The 14,326-nt window shown below is 49.6% G+C and overlaps 1 protein-coding gene across 3 annotated transcripts in view; it reads left to right on the top strand.

Annotated features, from left to right (window-relative positions):
* TIE1 (tyrosine kinase with immunoglobulin like and EGF like domains 1) overlaps nucleotides 1-5,205 on the top strand; it is a 19,384-nt gene extending 14,179 nt beyond the window's left edge. For 2 of the 3 annotated variants that reach the window (XM_040627421.1, XM_040627423.1), the window contains 6 exons: nucleotides 972-1,085; nucleotides 1,187-1,257; nucleotides 2,399-2,439; nucleotides 2,526-2,622; nucleotides 2,704-2,803; nucleotides 4,500-5,205. In XM_040627421.1, coding sequence (XP_040483355.1) covers nucleotides 972-1,085; nucleotides 1,187-1,257; nucleotides 2,399-2,439; nucleotides 2,526-2,622; nucleotides 2,704-2,803; nucleotides 4,500-4,571 — 495 coding nt within the window. In that variant the 3' untranslated portion in view covers nucleotides 4,572-5,205. Of the gene's footprint in view, nucleotides 1-971; nucleotides 1,086-1,186; nucleotides 1,258-2,398; nucleotides 2,440-2,496; nucleotides 2,623-2,703; nucleotides 2,804-4,499 lie in introns of all 3 variants that reach the window. The other variant, XM_040627422.1, reaches the window with a different exon arrangement.
* The last annotated feature ends 9,121 nt before the right edge of the window (nucleotides 5,206-14,326 follow it).

Genomic DNA, 14,326 nt, shown 5'->3' with positions numbered 1-14,326 from the left:
GGGGGGGGGGGGTGCGTGAGCGTGCGGGGGGGAGGGGCGGGGCCGCAGCAGACCGCCAGCGGGCGCGGGGTCGGGGAGACAGGGGCGGACAAGACCCCGAGCTGCTGGCCTGGGCGAGTGCCGAGAACACAGGCCCAGAAGCAGGTCTGGGGAGGTGTGGCGTACGAAGCATCAGCGGGACATCTCGGTGGAGACGTTGAGTTGGCAGTTAGTGATAGCAGCCTAGAACTCAGGAGAAAGGTCAAGGCCAGAGACGTTCTGGGAGCCGTCACCCCACAAATGGTGGAGAGTCTCATGACAAGGGAGTGGACCCTGTGAGGGGGCCAGTGAGGGGGTGGGTGGAGAGACCCGCCAGGACAGGGTGGAGGGAGGGGCAGGGAATGGAGGCCTGAGCCAAGTCTGAGGATACCCTGCTTGAATGGAAGGAAGGAGGGGACAGTAGCATGAGCATGAGACCTAGAAAAGACATTTTAAAGTTAGTGAAGTTTTGCGTGTCTTTGAGGCAAAGGAGTAGGGGTCAGTGCAGAGGGGTTGATGGAGAGAGGTTTCTGAAGAAGGTGGAGGGTCTTGTGGGGAGGACTTGGGACTCAAGGGAAAGGTCACTTCGGGCAAGAAGAGGCCTTCCCCACTTTCACCAAGGAGGGGAGAGGAAAGGGGAAAGGGAGCAAGTGGAGAAAGGAGGATGCGGTGTGGTCACCAGGGACAGGCCCACCCTTGTCCCAGGAAGAGGGACGCAGCCTGAGCTTGGCCATGGCCAGGTCCCAGGAAGGAAGGGACAGCCAGCAGCATGACTTTGCTGAGGCAGGAGTCGCTGATCCAGGATAAGGCCTGGCTGGCTGGGAAGAAGGGAAAGGGGCTGTTATGGGGGGAGGGCACCCACAAAGACCAGCTGTGAGGTCAGGTCCCTCACGGGCCCAAGAGTTTGGGCTTGCTCATCCCCAGTCTTTCCTGACTTCTGCCCACGCTTACAGTTCATCCACAGGGACCTGGCTGCCCGCAATGTGCTGGTTGGAGAGAACCTGGCCTCCAAGATCGCCGACTTTGGCCTCTCTCGGGGGGAGGAGGTTTATGTGAAGAAGACAATGGTAAGTCTCAGTTTCCCCACTCCAGTTCCATGCCTGCCCCCCAGAACCCCTGACACAGGCCCCTCCTCCTCAGCCAACCCCTCGAACCCACTCTCTCCCAGGGGCGTCTCCCCGTGCGCTGGATGGCCATTGAGTCTCTGAACTACAGCGTCTATACCACCAAGAGTGATGTGTGAGTGTGGGGCGCTGGAGGGATTGGTCCCCCAAAGATGCATACAGACATAAGCTAGACACATCCTAGGCACGCCTCGGGCAGTATAAGCGTGATTTGGGCATTCCCAGGGTATGTTTCAGGCATGGCACAGGTATGATGCAAGCGTGTCCTGGGTGTACCTTGGCGATGCCCAGCATCTTAGTGGGAAGGCGGGGGGCTAGCTGGAAGGAGGCATTGTCTTAGAAGGTGTTTCAGTGCTAAGATTGGGGTGGGGACTTTAGAGCTCTGCTCGTCTAACACTGGGAGATACACTGGACACGGTCGGGAATGTGGGTGGATAATGCCGGGGTGGATGGGGACACCATTCAAGGAACGTTCTCACCTTCGTCTCTGAAGGGCGGGGTCATCCCCACCTGAGAACCTAACCAGAGCACGACCGCCAAGACCCCCTCGTTATGCTCCTCACTCCCAGGTGACCATATTGGCCCCCCTTCTGCTCCTCTTTCCGGGGAACCCGGCCTGCCTGGTCCTCCAGCTCTGGCTCTGCCCATTGGCCCCTACTGTCCACCACAGCGACCACCCCTCTGACCGCCACTCAGCTACTTCCTGCTTCTGCCCCCAGACCCCCTAGATGCCCTCCCCCCACTAGAACTTCCATCCTGGTCTCACCTGCATAGAGGTTGCTACAGTATAAGAGGCAGTTAAGAGCAAGGGCTCTGAACTCGAATTGTCAGGGCTTGAGTCCAGTTCTACCACTTAGAAGCTGTGTGACCTTGGGCAAGCTGGCCAATCTGCCAGCACGTCAGTATCTCCATCTGTAGAATGGGCACAACAATAGCACCTATATCATAAGGCTGGTGCGAGGGTTAAATGCATGAATGTATACGTTAGGTGACCAGTGCGTGTCCCAGAGCAGGTCATTAAAATGTTAGCCGTGCTGATGTTGAGCCTGGGAGCAGCTATGAAGGAATTTCAGTGGATCTAATAATCTGTGAACTGAATCTAATAATCCGTGGAACAGAGCCAGCAGCTGGCCAAGGTGGACACCTGCAAAGTAGACCCACTCAGGAGCTGGGAGGGGCTGCACCTGGGGCGGGTAGACACTAAACTGCTGGCCCCAGGGCCTAGAGGGGAGCTAAGTACGTCCTTCTCATTTCAGTTGGTCCTTTGGGGTCCTCCTCTGGGAGATCGTGAGCCTCGGTGAGTTCCAAACTCCCAGACCCCAGCCCTGTCCTTCCCCCCCACCCCCCATTCCAGGGCTGAGAGAGTGCCATCCCCTCCTGCAGGGGGCACGCCTTACTGTGGCATGACCTGTGCCGAGCTCTATGAGAAGCTGCCTCAGGGCTACCGTATGGAGCAGCCTCGTAACTGTGACGATGAAGTGTGAGTGTCCTCAGCCTGGAGCCCTGGGACCCCCACCCCAGTCGACCCTGACCCCTCCTCTCAGCAATGCCCCATCCGCAGGTACGAGCTGATGCGCCAGTGCTGGCGGGACCGTCCGTACGAGCGACCCCCCTTTGCCCAGATTGCGCTACAGCTGGGCCGGATGCTGGAAGCCAGGAAGGTGAGGAGCCTGGGGGTGATGGGGACTAGGGCTCAGCAGGCTCCAGGGGTGCCACCGTCATCTGGGCCACCTCTCCTGACCGGGCACAGAGCCAGAGTGACACCGCATGAACGGTCAGCTAACCAAATGGATGGATGGGTGAATGAATGATACGGTAAGTGAATGAATGAATGGAGTTAGTGGATGGGTGATCAAGCAAACATATGAACAAACACATAACTAAGTAGCTGAATCTGATAACCAGGTGAATAAATGAATTATCAGGGAAATACGAAGGAAGAAATCGATCACAGTGAGCAAGTGCACAGAGTTCTTCACATGAATTACTGACTAAGTAGCTGTAGGGATTAATAAACTGTCTTGAGAATGAAGCTGTGGTCAGCGGCACCTGGCTGGCCCCGTTGGGGGAGCACGCGACTCTTGATCTCGGGGTGATGAGTTCGAGCCCCACGTTGGGTGTAGAGATGACTTAAAAATAAAGTCTTTAAACAAACAAACAAGAATGAATGATCAAATAACCACGTAAATGGATAAATGATAAAAAATAGCTTTATGAATAGATGAATAAATGAATGAATGCATGAACAAACAATTCATTTGATGGGTACATAAAGAAACCTAAGATGAGCGGATAAAAAAGATGTGGTATATACAGTTGACCCTTGAACAATGGATGGGTTAGGGGCACCGATCCCCTAGGTAGTCAAAAACCGGCGTAAGACTTTTGACTCCCCCCAGACTTATTTACTAATAGCCTATTGTTGACGGGAAGCCACACCACTAACATAAACAGTCAACTAACATATATTTTGCAAGAAGATCATAAGGAGGAGAAAATATATTTACACCACTGTAGAGCGTTTATTGAAAAAAATCTGGCGTAAGCGGACCCATACAGTTCAAATCCATGTTGTTCAGGGTCAGTGTGGGCGATGGAATATTACTCAGCCATCAAAAAGAACGAAATCTTGTCATTCACAGCAACATGGGTGGATCTAGAGGGTACTCTGCTAAGTAAGTGAAATACGTCAGAGAAAGACAAATACCGTTTGATCTCACTTGTATTGGAATCTAAACAACAAAATAAATGAACAAACGAGACAGAAACTCAAAAACAGAGAACAAACTGGTGGTTGTGGAGACCCCACCCTTGGGCAAAATCGGTGATGGGTAAGAGGCACAAGAGGCGCAAACTTCCAGTTACGCAATCAGCGGGTCCCAGGGATGAAGGCACAGCGTAAGGGATGTAGTCACGAATACTGTCCTGACTTAGTGTGGTGACAGATGGTGGCTGTCAAGTCGCTGTGTTGTACGCCTGAAACTACATAGTCAACGACACTTCAATGAAAATGTTTTAGAAGAAAAAACCCCTCGTAACAGTGTGACAAGGGGCTCTCACCTGAACCCCCGGCTGTGGTCTGTGCTGGCTGCCGAGGGCCGCCCTGGCCACGGGGCCATCTTGAGTCTAACTCAGGGTCTCCTCAGGGAGCGCTATCACATTGGGAGCCAGGGAGCTCCAGGCCAGAGTCACCTGCACCCCTGGCCCGCACTGAAGCCTGTTCCGCCCCCCAGGGAGCTCCAGGCCAGAGTCACCTGCACCCCTGGCCCGCGCTGAAGCCTGCTCTGCCCCCCGGGGAGCTCCAGGCCAGAGTCACCCGCACCCCTGGCCCACACTAAAGTCTATTCCGCCCCCCAGGCCTACGTGAACATGTCGCTGTTTGAGAACTTCACTTACGCGGGCATCGACGCCACCGCCGAGGAGGCCTGAGCCGCTGTCAAGCCAGAGCCCGGCTCTGCTGGTCAGAGCAGACTCCACTCTCCAACCTGTGACTTCTGATCCTTGCAGCCTCTCACCTCAGCTGCCTCGAGGAATTTTTTTTATTTTTTTAACTTAAGAAAAGAGGGGATCCGGGGCCCTTGAGTGGCTCCATTGGTTGAGCATCCACCTCTTGGTTTTGGCTCCGGTCATGATCTCAGGGTCCTGGGATCGAGCCCCACATCGGGCTCCATGCTCAGCTCAGAGCCTGCTTCTCCCTCTCCCTCTGCTCCTTCCCCCACCCCACTCTCTCTCTCGCTTGCTCTCTCTTTCTCTCAAATAAATAAATATATAAAATCTTAAAAAGAAAAAGAAAGAAAAGAGAGGACCCAGGGCTGGGGTGGGCTTCAGGGACTCGGGTCCTCATCCTCTGCAGTTGCTCCCATGCCTTCAGCAGCTACTCTTAGAGTGAGTGACTCTTCCCATTCTCCTAGTTGGGCTGCTCGACGTGTGTATCCTCTTCTGCGACTCCCCACACTCAAGCCCTCCTCAGCTCCTCCACCCAAGCCAGCACCCATTCCCCGTTCGTCTACTCCCCACTCCTGGCTTTATCATCCGAAAAAAATAAATGCTATGAGACACTCCATCCAATGGCTTCCTTTCACTGTTGGCCAATCCCAAGGAAAAGTTGAACCGAAGAGAAACTGGACTTTCCAAGAAAAACGCTGTCCCCAGTGACACAGTCGTAGGCCCAAGCCCGCTGTCGGGGTTGCCTGTCCATGCTGGGGTATGTTCTGGAAGACCCATTTTACACAGACCACCACCCACCTCTCTGTTCTATGAGAAGTCCAGTTTCCCCGGTCTCCTCCCTGCTCTCCAGCGCCCGTCACCAGCAGCTCTCCCTACATCTCTGTGTAACTGCCAGGCCAGGGGTCTGCTCTGTCCAAAGAGTCCATGCCAGGATCAGCAATAGCTCAGCCTCAGCTCAGACTGACGCCTCAGCACCAGACCGATTCCGGCCTGTCTGGAGCTTCTTACGTCTCTAGGTGGCCTTCCCTAGCTTGGTAGCCACCTTCCTGGCCGGCCTGTGGGCCCCCAAGGAGGAAGGCAGAGATCACTTCTGAGTCCAGCCAGCCACGGCAGGATTCCTTTCCTTCCTCAGGATCTCATAGGGTCCTGGGAGGCGCTCCTGTCCTGAAAGCTAGTCCCGTATCAGCGCCTCAGGCTGTGTGGCTGTCCTCAGATTTCTCTCCGACCAGTCCTTAAGAAACAAGGCTTGTCTTGCTTCACGCATTTCTGCAGTGAATCAGATGAAATCAAAGAAGGTATAACACAGCATGGCATTATAGATTCTGGAATCACATGGACCCATGTCCAAGTTCCTGCTACTATCACTTCCTGTCTGTGTGACATTGGTCAAGTCACTTAACCTCTCTAAGCTTCCGTGTTCTCCCCTGAAGACTGGGGTTAGTAATAGCTACCTCACTGTCGTCAGCACTAAATGAGAGCCCACAGGCATGGGCTGCATTGGGCTTGGTACACAGTGCGTGCTCAGTGTTAGCTGATATTCTATACAATGCAAGGAGTTTGGAAGGGGTGGTGATTACCAGAATCTGTATTCCAAAGGGACTTGAATGGATGGAGTGTGGGGCTGAATTTAAGAAGAAACAAACTGGAGTAATTAGGCTATGCAGGACAGGGGAGGTAGGATTTGCTACAATGAAATTTCAGATCGACTACAGGGATATTTGAAGGTCCAGGATGTGGAGATTAAAAGGTTGTCCTTGGGGGGGGGGCACCCGGGTGGCTCAGTCAGTGAAGTGTCCAACTCTTGATTTTAGCTCAGGTTATGATCTTAGGGTCGTGAGATCGAGCCCTGCAGGGGGCTCCGCACTCAGCGTGGAGTCCGCTTGAGATCCTCTCCCTCTGCCCCTCCCCCTACTCTCTCTCTCTCCCTCTCTCTCCTCTCTCTCTCAAAAATAAATAAACTTTTTAAAAAGTTGTCCTTGGGGGCACCTGGCTGGCTCAGTCAGTTGAACATGCAACTGTTGATCTCGGGGCCATGAGTTCAAGCCCCATGTTGGGCAAGAAGCCTACTTACAAAACAAAACAAAGTTGTCCTTGATGGAGACCAACATATAAACAAAGGGCCTCTGTGGGGTGACGTGTGTAAACACTGAAATATAGCATTATAAACAAGAGTATGTTGTAGATCCAGGGAGGGGGCCTGGGAAACACAGAGCAGGTAGAGTCAGGAACACTTTTCCAGAGAAAGTGACATCTTAATTTAGGCCGTGAAGAAGGATCCTGGCAGAGGAAACAGCACCTGTGACATGTGGTATGCTCAGGAGCTGCAAAGAGTTCTGCGTGGCTGGAGCAAAAGGAAACTCTGGTCTGTGTGGGTCATGAGTCCAGAGAGGTAACAAGGGACCGGACGGGGTGGGGCCTTTGAGGCAGCATTAAGGAGATGGGTCTTTATCCTAAGGGCAGAGAGCAGCCAGGGGAGAGCTGAATGCAAGGGTGTGCCATGGTCAGATCTGCATCTTTTAACAGTGTGAAGAATGGATTATTGAAGAGCAAGAGGGAAGGGGAAGAGTATGTCTATAAATGTAGATACCTTAGAGGAAAAGGACACATTCCTAGAAAGGAAAGAACTACTGAAACTGGCTAAAGCAAACATAGGCCATCTGAATAGAGTGATAACAAGGGAAGAGATTAAATTAGTAATTTAAAAACTACCCACAAAGAAAAACTCACGTCCAGAAGGCTTCACTGGTGAATTCTACCATTTAAAGAAGAATAGATACTTGTTTTTCACAGACTGTCCCCTCAAAATAGGAAAGAATAGTTCTGGATTCAATCTGCAAAGCCAGTATCATTGCCTTGCAACTTAGAGCAGAGCATAGACATCACAAGAAAACCTCAGACTGATATAGCCTATGAATGTGGACATGAAATTTCTCAAGAAAATATAGTTGACTCTTGAACAACATGGGTTTGAAGGACATGGGGTCCACTTCTATGCAGATTTTTTTTCAAGAATTTACAGTACCGTAAGTGTATTTTTTCTTCGTTATGGTTTTCTATTTTCTTTTCTCTAGCTTAGTTTACTGTAAGACTACTGTAGATAATACAAATAGTCTATGAAACATGTGTTAATCAACTGTTAGCAGTAAAATTTCTGGCCAACAACAGGTGATTGATAGTTGAGTTTTTGGGGAGCCAAAAGTTATGTGCAGATTTCTGACTGTGTGGGAGGTTGGTGCCCCTGATCCCATATTGTTCAAGGATCAACTGTACTGGCAAACAGAATCCAGGAATGTATGAAAAGGATTATACACCATAAACAAGCAGGATTTATCCCAGGAATGCAAGGTTGGTTTAAGATTCAAAAACCAATTAATGTAATACAGCAATAGCCTACAAAATACAAGCTACACGATCATCTCAATACAGAAAAAGCAACTGGCAAAATCCAACACCCTTTCATGAGTAAAAAACAAAGAAGCTAGGAATCAAAGGAAACTTCATCAACCTGGTATAGAGCATGTAAAAAAAACCCACAGCTAACAACCTATTTAATAGTGGAAGCCTGAATGTTTCCCCCTAAAATCAGCAACACGACCAGGGTATCTGCTCTCCCCACTTCTATTCAGTATTATACTGGAAGTTCAAGCCAGGGCACCTGGGCAAGAAAAGGAAAGAAACAGCATCCAGACTATAAAGGAAGAAGTGAAACTATCTCTATTTGTAGATAACGTGATTGTATATATTGGAAATCCGAAGGAATCCACTAAAACCTGTGAGAACTAATAAATGGGTTCAGCAAGTTTGCAGGACACAAGAACAGACAAAACACAGTTTTCTTCTATAGACTTGCAATGGGTAATCCAAAAATGAAAAGAAGAAAACAGCTCCACTTACGATAGCATTTAAAAAAGTAAAATACAGGGACACCAGGGAGGTCAGTCGGTTAGAGGTCTAGCTCTTGTTTTCAGCTCAGGTCATGAACTCGGGGTCATGGGATCAAGCCCCAAGCCAAGCTCTGCACTCAGCACAGAGTCTGCTTGTCCCTCTCCCTCTGCTCCTCTCTCTCTCTCGCTCTCTCTCATAAATAAAGCTTTTAAAAACAAAACAAAAACATACCATTTGTAAAATAAATGAATAAATACTTTGGAATAAATTTAACAAAGAGTGCAAAACTTGTACACCATTGAAAGAAATGAAAGCAAGATTAAATAAATGGACAAGGCTCTCATGTTCATGATTTGGAAAACTTCGTATCAAATCCATCCGCAGACTCAATGAAATCCATATCAGAATCTCAGCCGGCTTCTTAGTAGAAATTGACAAGCCAGTTCTAAAATCCATATAGAATTGCAAAGGACCCAGAATAGCCAAAACAATCTTGAAAAAGAATAACAAAGTTGCAGGACTCACACTTCTGAATTTCGAAACTAACTACAAAGCAACAAATACCAAATAAATGAATAGAATAGAATCAACAGTCCAGAAATAAACCCATGTGTCTAAGGTCAACTGATTTTTAACAAAGACACCAGGAGCATTCAATGGGGGAAAGAATGGTCTTCAACAAATGATGCTGGAACAACTGAACGGCCACATGCAAAAGAATGAAGTTGGACTTCTACCCAAACACTATATGGAAATAAGGCCTAAATGTAAGGGCCAAAACTACAAAACCCTTAAAAGAAGACATAAGAGTAAATCTTCATGACCTCAGATTTGTTAATGGACTTTAGGGACAACGGAAGGACAAGTAACAAAATAAAAAATCGATAAATTAGACATTATCAGAATAGAAAACTTGTACATCCAAGGACACTATCAAGAAGGTGAAAAGAAAACCTACAGAATGGGGAAATGTTTGCGAATCATGTGTCTGCTCCGGGACTTGTGTCTAGAATATATTAAGAAGACTTATAACTCAGTAATAAAGAGACAACCCAATTTTTAAACAAGCAAAGGATTCAAATAGCTCGTTCTCCAAAGAGCTACAAATAGCCAATAAGCACATGAAAAGATGGTTGACACGTTTAATCATCCAGGAAATGCAAATCAAAACCACAAGGAGATACAAATTCACAGCCACTAGGATGGCTGTAATCAACAAGTCAGATAATAACAAAAGTTGGCAAGGAGAAATCAGAACCCTCATACACTACTGGTGGGAGTGTAAAATTGTGTAACCTCTTCAGAAAATAATCTGGCAGTTCGTCGATTAAACGTAAGTTTCCATAAGGGTTTCCATAAGACCCATTCCTAGGTATCTACCCAAGAGAAATCAAAACATATGTCCACGCAAAAACTTGTACACAAATGTTTATAGAAATGTTATTCATAATGCCAAAACGTGGAAAGAACTCAAATGTCCATCAAATGATGAACAGATAAACAAAATGTGGTCTGTCCACACAATGGAGTATTATTCTGCCATTAAAAGGGAATAAAGTACTGATCTGTGCTACGGCATGCGTGGACGTTGGGAACACCATGATAAGCGAAAGAAGCTAGTCACAAAAGATCACCTAGTGTATTTGCTTGTGTTTCATTTATATGCAATGTCCAGAATAGGCAAATTTATAGAGATAGACAGTAGATTGCAAGTCTGTAGAAGAAAACTGTGTTTTGTGTGTCGATCTTATGTCCTGCAGCCTTGCCGAACTCAGTTACTAGTTCTCAGTGGTTGCTTAGGGCTGGGAGGAAGGTGGGGGGGTAGGAGGGCAAGAGCTCAAAGTTTCAGATTTCTTTCTGAGGCGATAAAAAAGATCTAAAATTGAATATGGCTGCACATATCTGTGAATACTAAATTCACCTTTTAAGTGGGTGGCTTGCGTGGCATGTGAATTGTATCTCCATGAAAGTATTAGAGAAAGAATGTGTGAACGCAGGGAGATAAGCCCCAGTCCTGGGCTAAGGGCAGGCCCCGAGGGCACCCTCCCCCAACAGAAGATGCCCACATTTCCACTGTGGCCTCCTAGCAGCCAGAGCCCCACTATAGACAAGGCAGCAGACCACAGGTCCAGAGCACCTGGATTCTTGGCCTCAGCTGTCCCACGCCTGTCTAGCTTCAATCCTCACTGCTTCCCCCTATGGCTATATTCTACCGCCCAGGGGACAGCCTGGGGTGGGCAGGCAGAAAGTAAGAGACAAGCCCAGCCCATTTGTTTCCAGAGAAATGGTGGGAAAGGGAAAGAGGAAAGGCCAGGCACACCTCTCCAAGCCCCATTAGGCAGATGGCCAGGAACGGCGGCCCCGAGCACATTTATCCAAGGGGCCTCACTCAGCCCGTCCTGGCCACAAAAACGGAACTCCCGCCAGTCAGCCCTGAGTCATTCCCTCTCGGCCCCCCAAGGAAGGGGTGATTTCCTGCCTGGCCCTCTGGCCGGCTCAGGCTCCTCCCATGGGCTAGGCATCCTCTTATCTCACCCCAGGCCCTCTCCCAGGGCGGCAGGCCAGCCAGTGTCTGACCGTCGTGGGCTGGGCCCCCTGTTTCCTCAGCAGGAAACATGGATTCAGGGGTCAAAGACAGCCCAGCAGCTGAGTAAGAGCAGCTCAGGGCCAGGCTGTCCCACGGAGGATGGAGGACGGAGGCCTGACCCCACTGGGTTCCCCGCAGCTCTCTCGCTGGGGGTCACTGCTGGACGCGTACTGGTGGTCCTTTCCCCATTTACTTGAAGTAAGCCTCTCTTGACGCCTGTCTTGACTCAGCCTCCTACTGTGGGAGAGACTCACAGCAGCCCCTTGCCGGGCGCCTACCGTTAAGCGAATAAAACGGATGAAACGGTGCGAGGTGTCCATGTAACGGTTGAAAGAACAGGCTTTGGAATCAAACAGACCTGAATTCAAATCTCAGCTGTGCCCCTTAACGGTGACTTTGGACAACTCATTTAATTCATCTCAGCCTGCATTTTCGCTTCCCTAAAGGAAGGACAGGGAACCTGAGAGAGTCACTGAGGGAAGAAACCAGACGGGGCATTAGCATCGTGCTGGCAAGTAGCCGGTGTTCACTGGCGGTAGCTATGACGATGGCAGGACAGGGGTCGGGGAGGAAGAGGCAGGCCCGCTCCCACCCAACTCTTACCCAGGAAGAGGGAGTTAGGATGACAGTTCCCCTCTGGCAGGGTTCTCGGCTTATCTAGCTCAGGCAAGGCTAGCATAGCTGTTTACATATAAAAGTACCCCAACAGGGGCACAAAATTCTAGGGGGACTTCTGAGAGGAAGGAAAGGTTGTGTGTATGCAACCCAGATGTCCTCAGGGCAGCCCTTTGGGACCACCTTTTCCATTTATATCCCATTAGAACAGCTCAGTCCCTTTTCCACATCCTCGGGAAGTCCACACCCCCCTCTGTTCCTACTGGCCCCTCCCTCCCATGGTTCACACCGTCACGATCACCTCTCGACCTGAATTCTGTGGCTGCCATCCTCTCTCCACTCCACAGGTATCACTCTTCTTCTCCCTTGGTTCTGAAAACACCACGGATGAAGGCTGAGCGTCGAGGACACTGTCACTGAGTGTGTGGGGGAGGGTGTTCTGGGGCGGCTGGGCATTCACAGAGTAGCCAGTAAACTCCAGCCTGGGCATGAGGCATCACTGTGCTGAAACTTCCCTCCCACAGTCCTTCTACCGGGATTTCTCACTGGTGAGGCTTTCTTCTCTTCGGGTTGCCTAGTAAGTCTTTCACTTACTAGCCCTCCTCCTTTTTGTCTGGAGCTACCACAGTATAATCCCAAATTCCCACCAGTTTCGCACTCTGCAAATTTATCTGTCTCCACTCCGTCTTACCAAGGCCGTGCCCAAAGGCTTGCCAAGTGGTTCATGATCCCAAAAGAGCTACAAGGCCTCTGGAAGGAATGTAAAATTGCCTCTCTCTTTTTAAATTAACCTTTCTGCTCTGTTACAGGTGGTTGGGCGATAAGAAAAGTTGGAGCCTGGTCTTGAATCACAAAGGGAGTTCCAACAGACTGAGAGATTGGGGGGTCCTGTGCCTGGGGAAGCAAGGGACCAGAGCTCTGTGGCAGAAAGGGGGTTGGGTTTGGGAGCAGTGAAGGGAGCATCTTGGGAAGGGATTCCAGGAAGGGGAAGATGAATGGCATTAGGCCCTTGCGTTCCAGCATCGAGAGATGAGTCTTGGCCCAAAGGATCCATGGAGCCGTGAAAGGATTTTACGCAGGGAAAGAATAACAGCAAATTTGAGCTTCAGAAAAAGCACTGAGTGAGGAGATTAGACCATCGTCAACTATCAGAATAGCAAACTTAAAACAACCTTGACAAAGGTGTGGGGAAAATACAGTGCCCTGACACCTTGCTAGAACAATCGAACAAGTGGAGCCATCCTTTTGGAGAGGGTTTGGCAATGCTGGGGAAGTAAGTGATGGGGAGATGGAGAATCCAGGGGCCCAGAGTTGCCTGTCCCCGACTGTCTGACGGGTGTGGGAAATCTGGGGAAAGGGGGAGAACAGGCACGGGCTCACCAGAGCCACTTCTCTTCACTGTTCAGTGACATCATTTTAGCAGCTTGAAATCGGCCATGGCAGCATATTTGCACCAAAAAAAGCTGCAAATGCTACAAAACACGGCTCCCTCCTGCCCCCAGACAGTAGTTTAACAGTAGACTTACTGTCTGAGCCAAGCCTCATCCAGCAACCCCTTAAATTCTCTCAGCAGCAGCTCCACAGAAATCAAATACAGGCTTTTCTATTTCTTATATCCCAGCAGAAAAGCCTGGGGCTGCTGACCTGGGCTGGACCTTGAGGAGCCTACTGGACTCTTTGGCCAAAGAGTGGGCATTACCTAAGTGGTCTCCTTTCCCCTAGGCCTCTTCTAGCTCCCCTTGATATTCTAAAGAAGCAAAGGACTGGGGAAGTCACCTCTTCCCAGCTGTGTGGAAACAGAGAAAAATGAGGAAATGACAGGGACAGGTAGCTGGACCTCCTTTCACACAGAGCCCCCATCTCAACTCTCGACAGACAAAGCCCCTTTTCTTGCGGGTTCTGCATCTTTCTCCACTATTACGTGGTCTCCCTGTAGAAGTCACAGACTGGGTAAGGCTTGGATGCAGGACTGGAGGGAAAATGAAGATTTGAGGATAACCTTCAGGTTCCAGGCTTAGATGCACAGAAACCCAGGGTGAGATGCAGAACATCGGTAGAGAAAAATCCGAAAGGGTGTATGGGAGTTAGTGATAGTTGCATTTGGGACTTGGTGTATTTAGGAGAAGTGCCCGTGGAAAAACAAATAGAGACACCCAAACGTAACTGAGAATTTGAAATTCAAGAGATCGGTACAGTCTTGGGGGTTACAGGTCTATAGATGGAACTGAAGCCATGAGATCACTCGGGGTGGGGGGGGTTGATAAAGGGCAAAGCAAGAACACCTGGGGAACAACAACATTTAAGAGAGAGTAAAGAAAGAAAGAAACTGGGAGGGAATGCTCCAGGGGGTAGGAGGAAACCAGGAGAATGTGATACTTTGTAGAAGCCAAGGAAGGAGGAGAATATCAAATGTTGCGGAAAGGTTGAGCATGATAACGGTTGAGATGAGAGACACAATGAGGTTATTGTGGCTGGTTGAGAGTGAGGACAGCGGTAGGAGACGAGATTGAAGTAAGCAGGAAGCATCATGCAGGACCTTGTATCCCCAGGCAGGACCTTGTTGGCCACGAGAAGGTATTTGGATATTATTCTAAGTGCAGTAAGAAATCATTAGCAGGTTTTAAGCGGGGGGGGGGGGGGGGGGGGGGGG

This window comes from Ursus maritimus, unplaced genomic scaffold (genome assembly GCF_017311325.1).
Source record: "Ursus maritimus isolate PB19 unplaced genomic scaffold, ASM1731132v1 scaffold_12, whole genome shotgun sequence".
NCBI lineage: Eukaryota > Metazoa > Chordata > Mammalia > Carnivora > Ursidae > Ursus > Ursus maritimus.
This window is presented reverse-complemented; position numbering and strand designations above follow the sequence as displayed.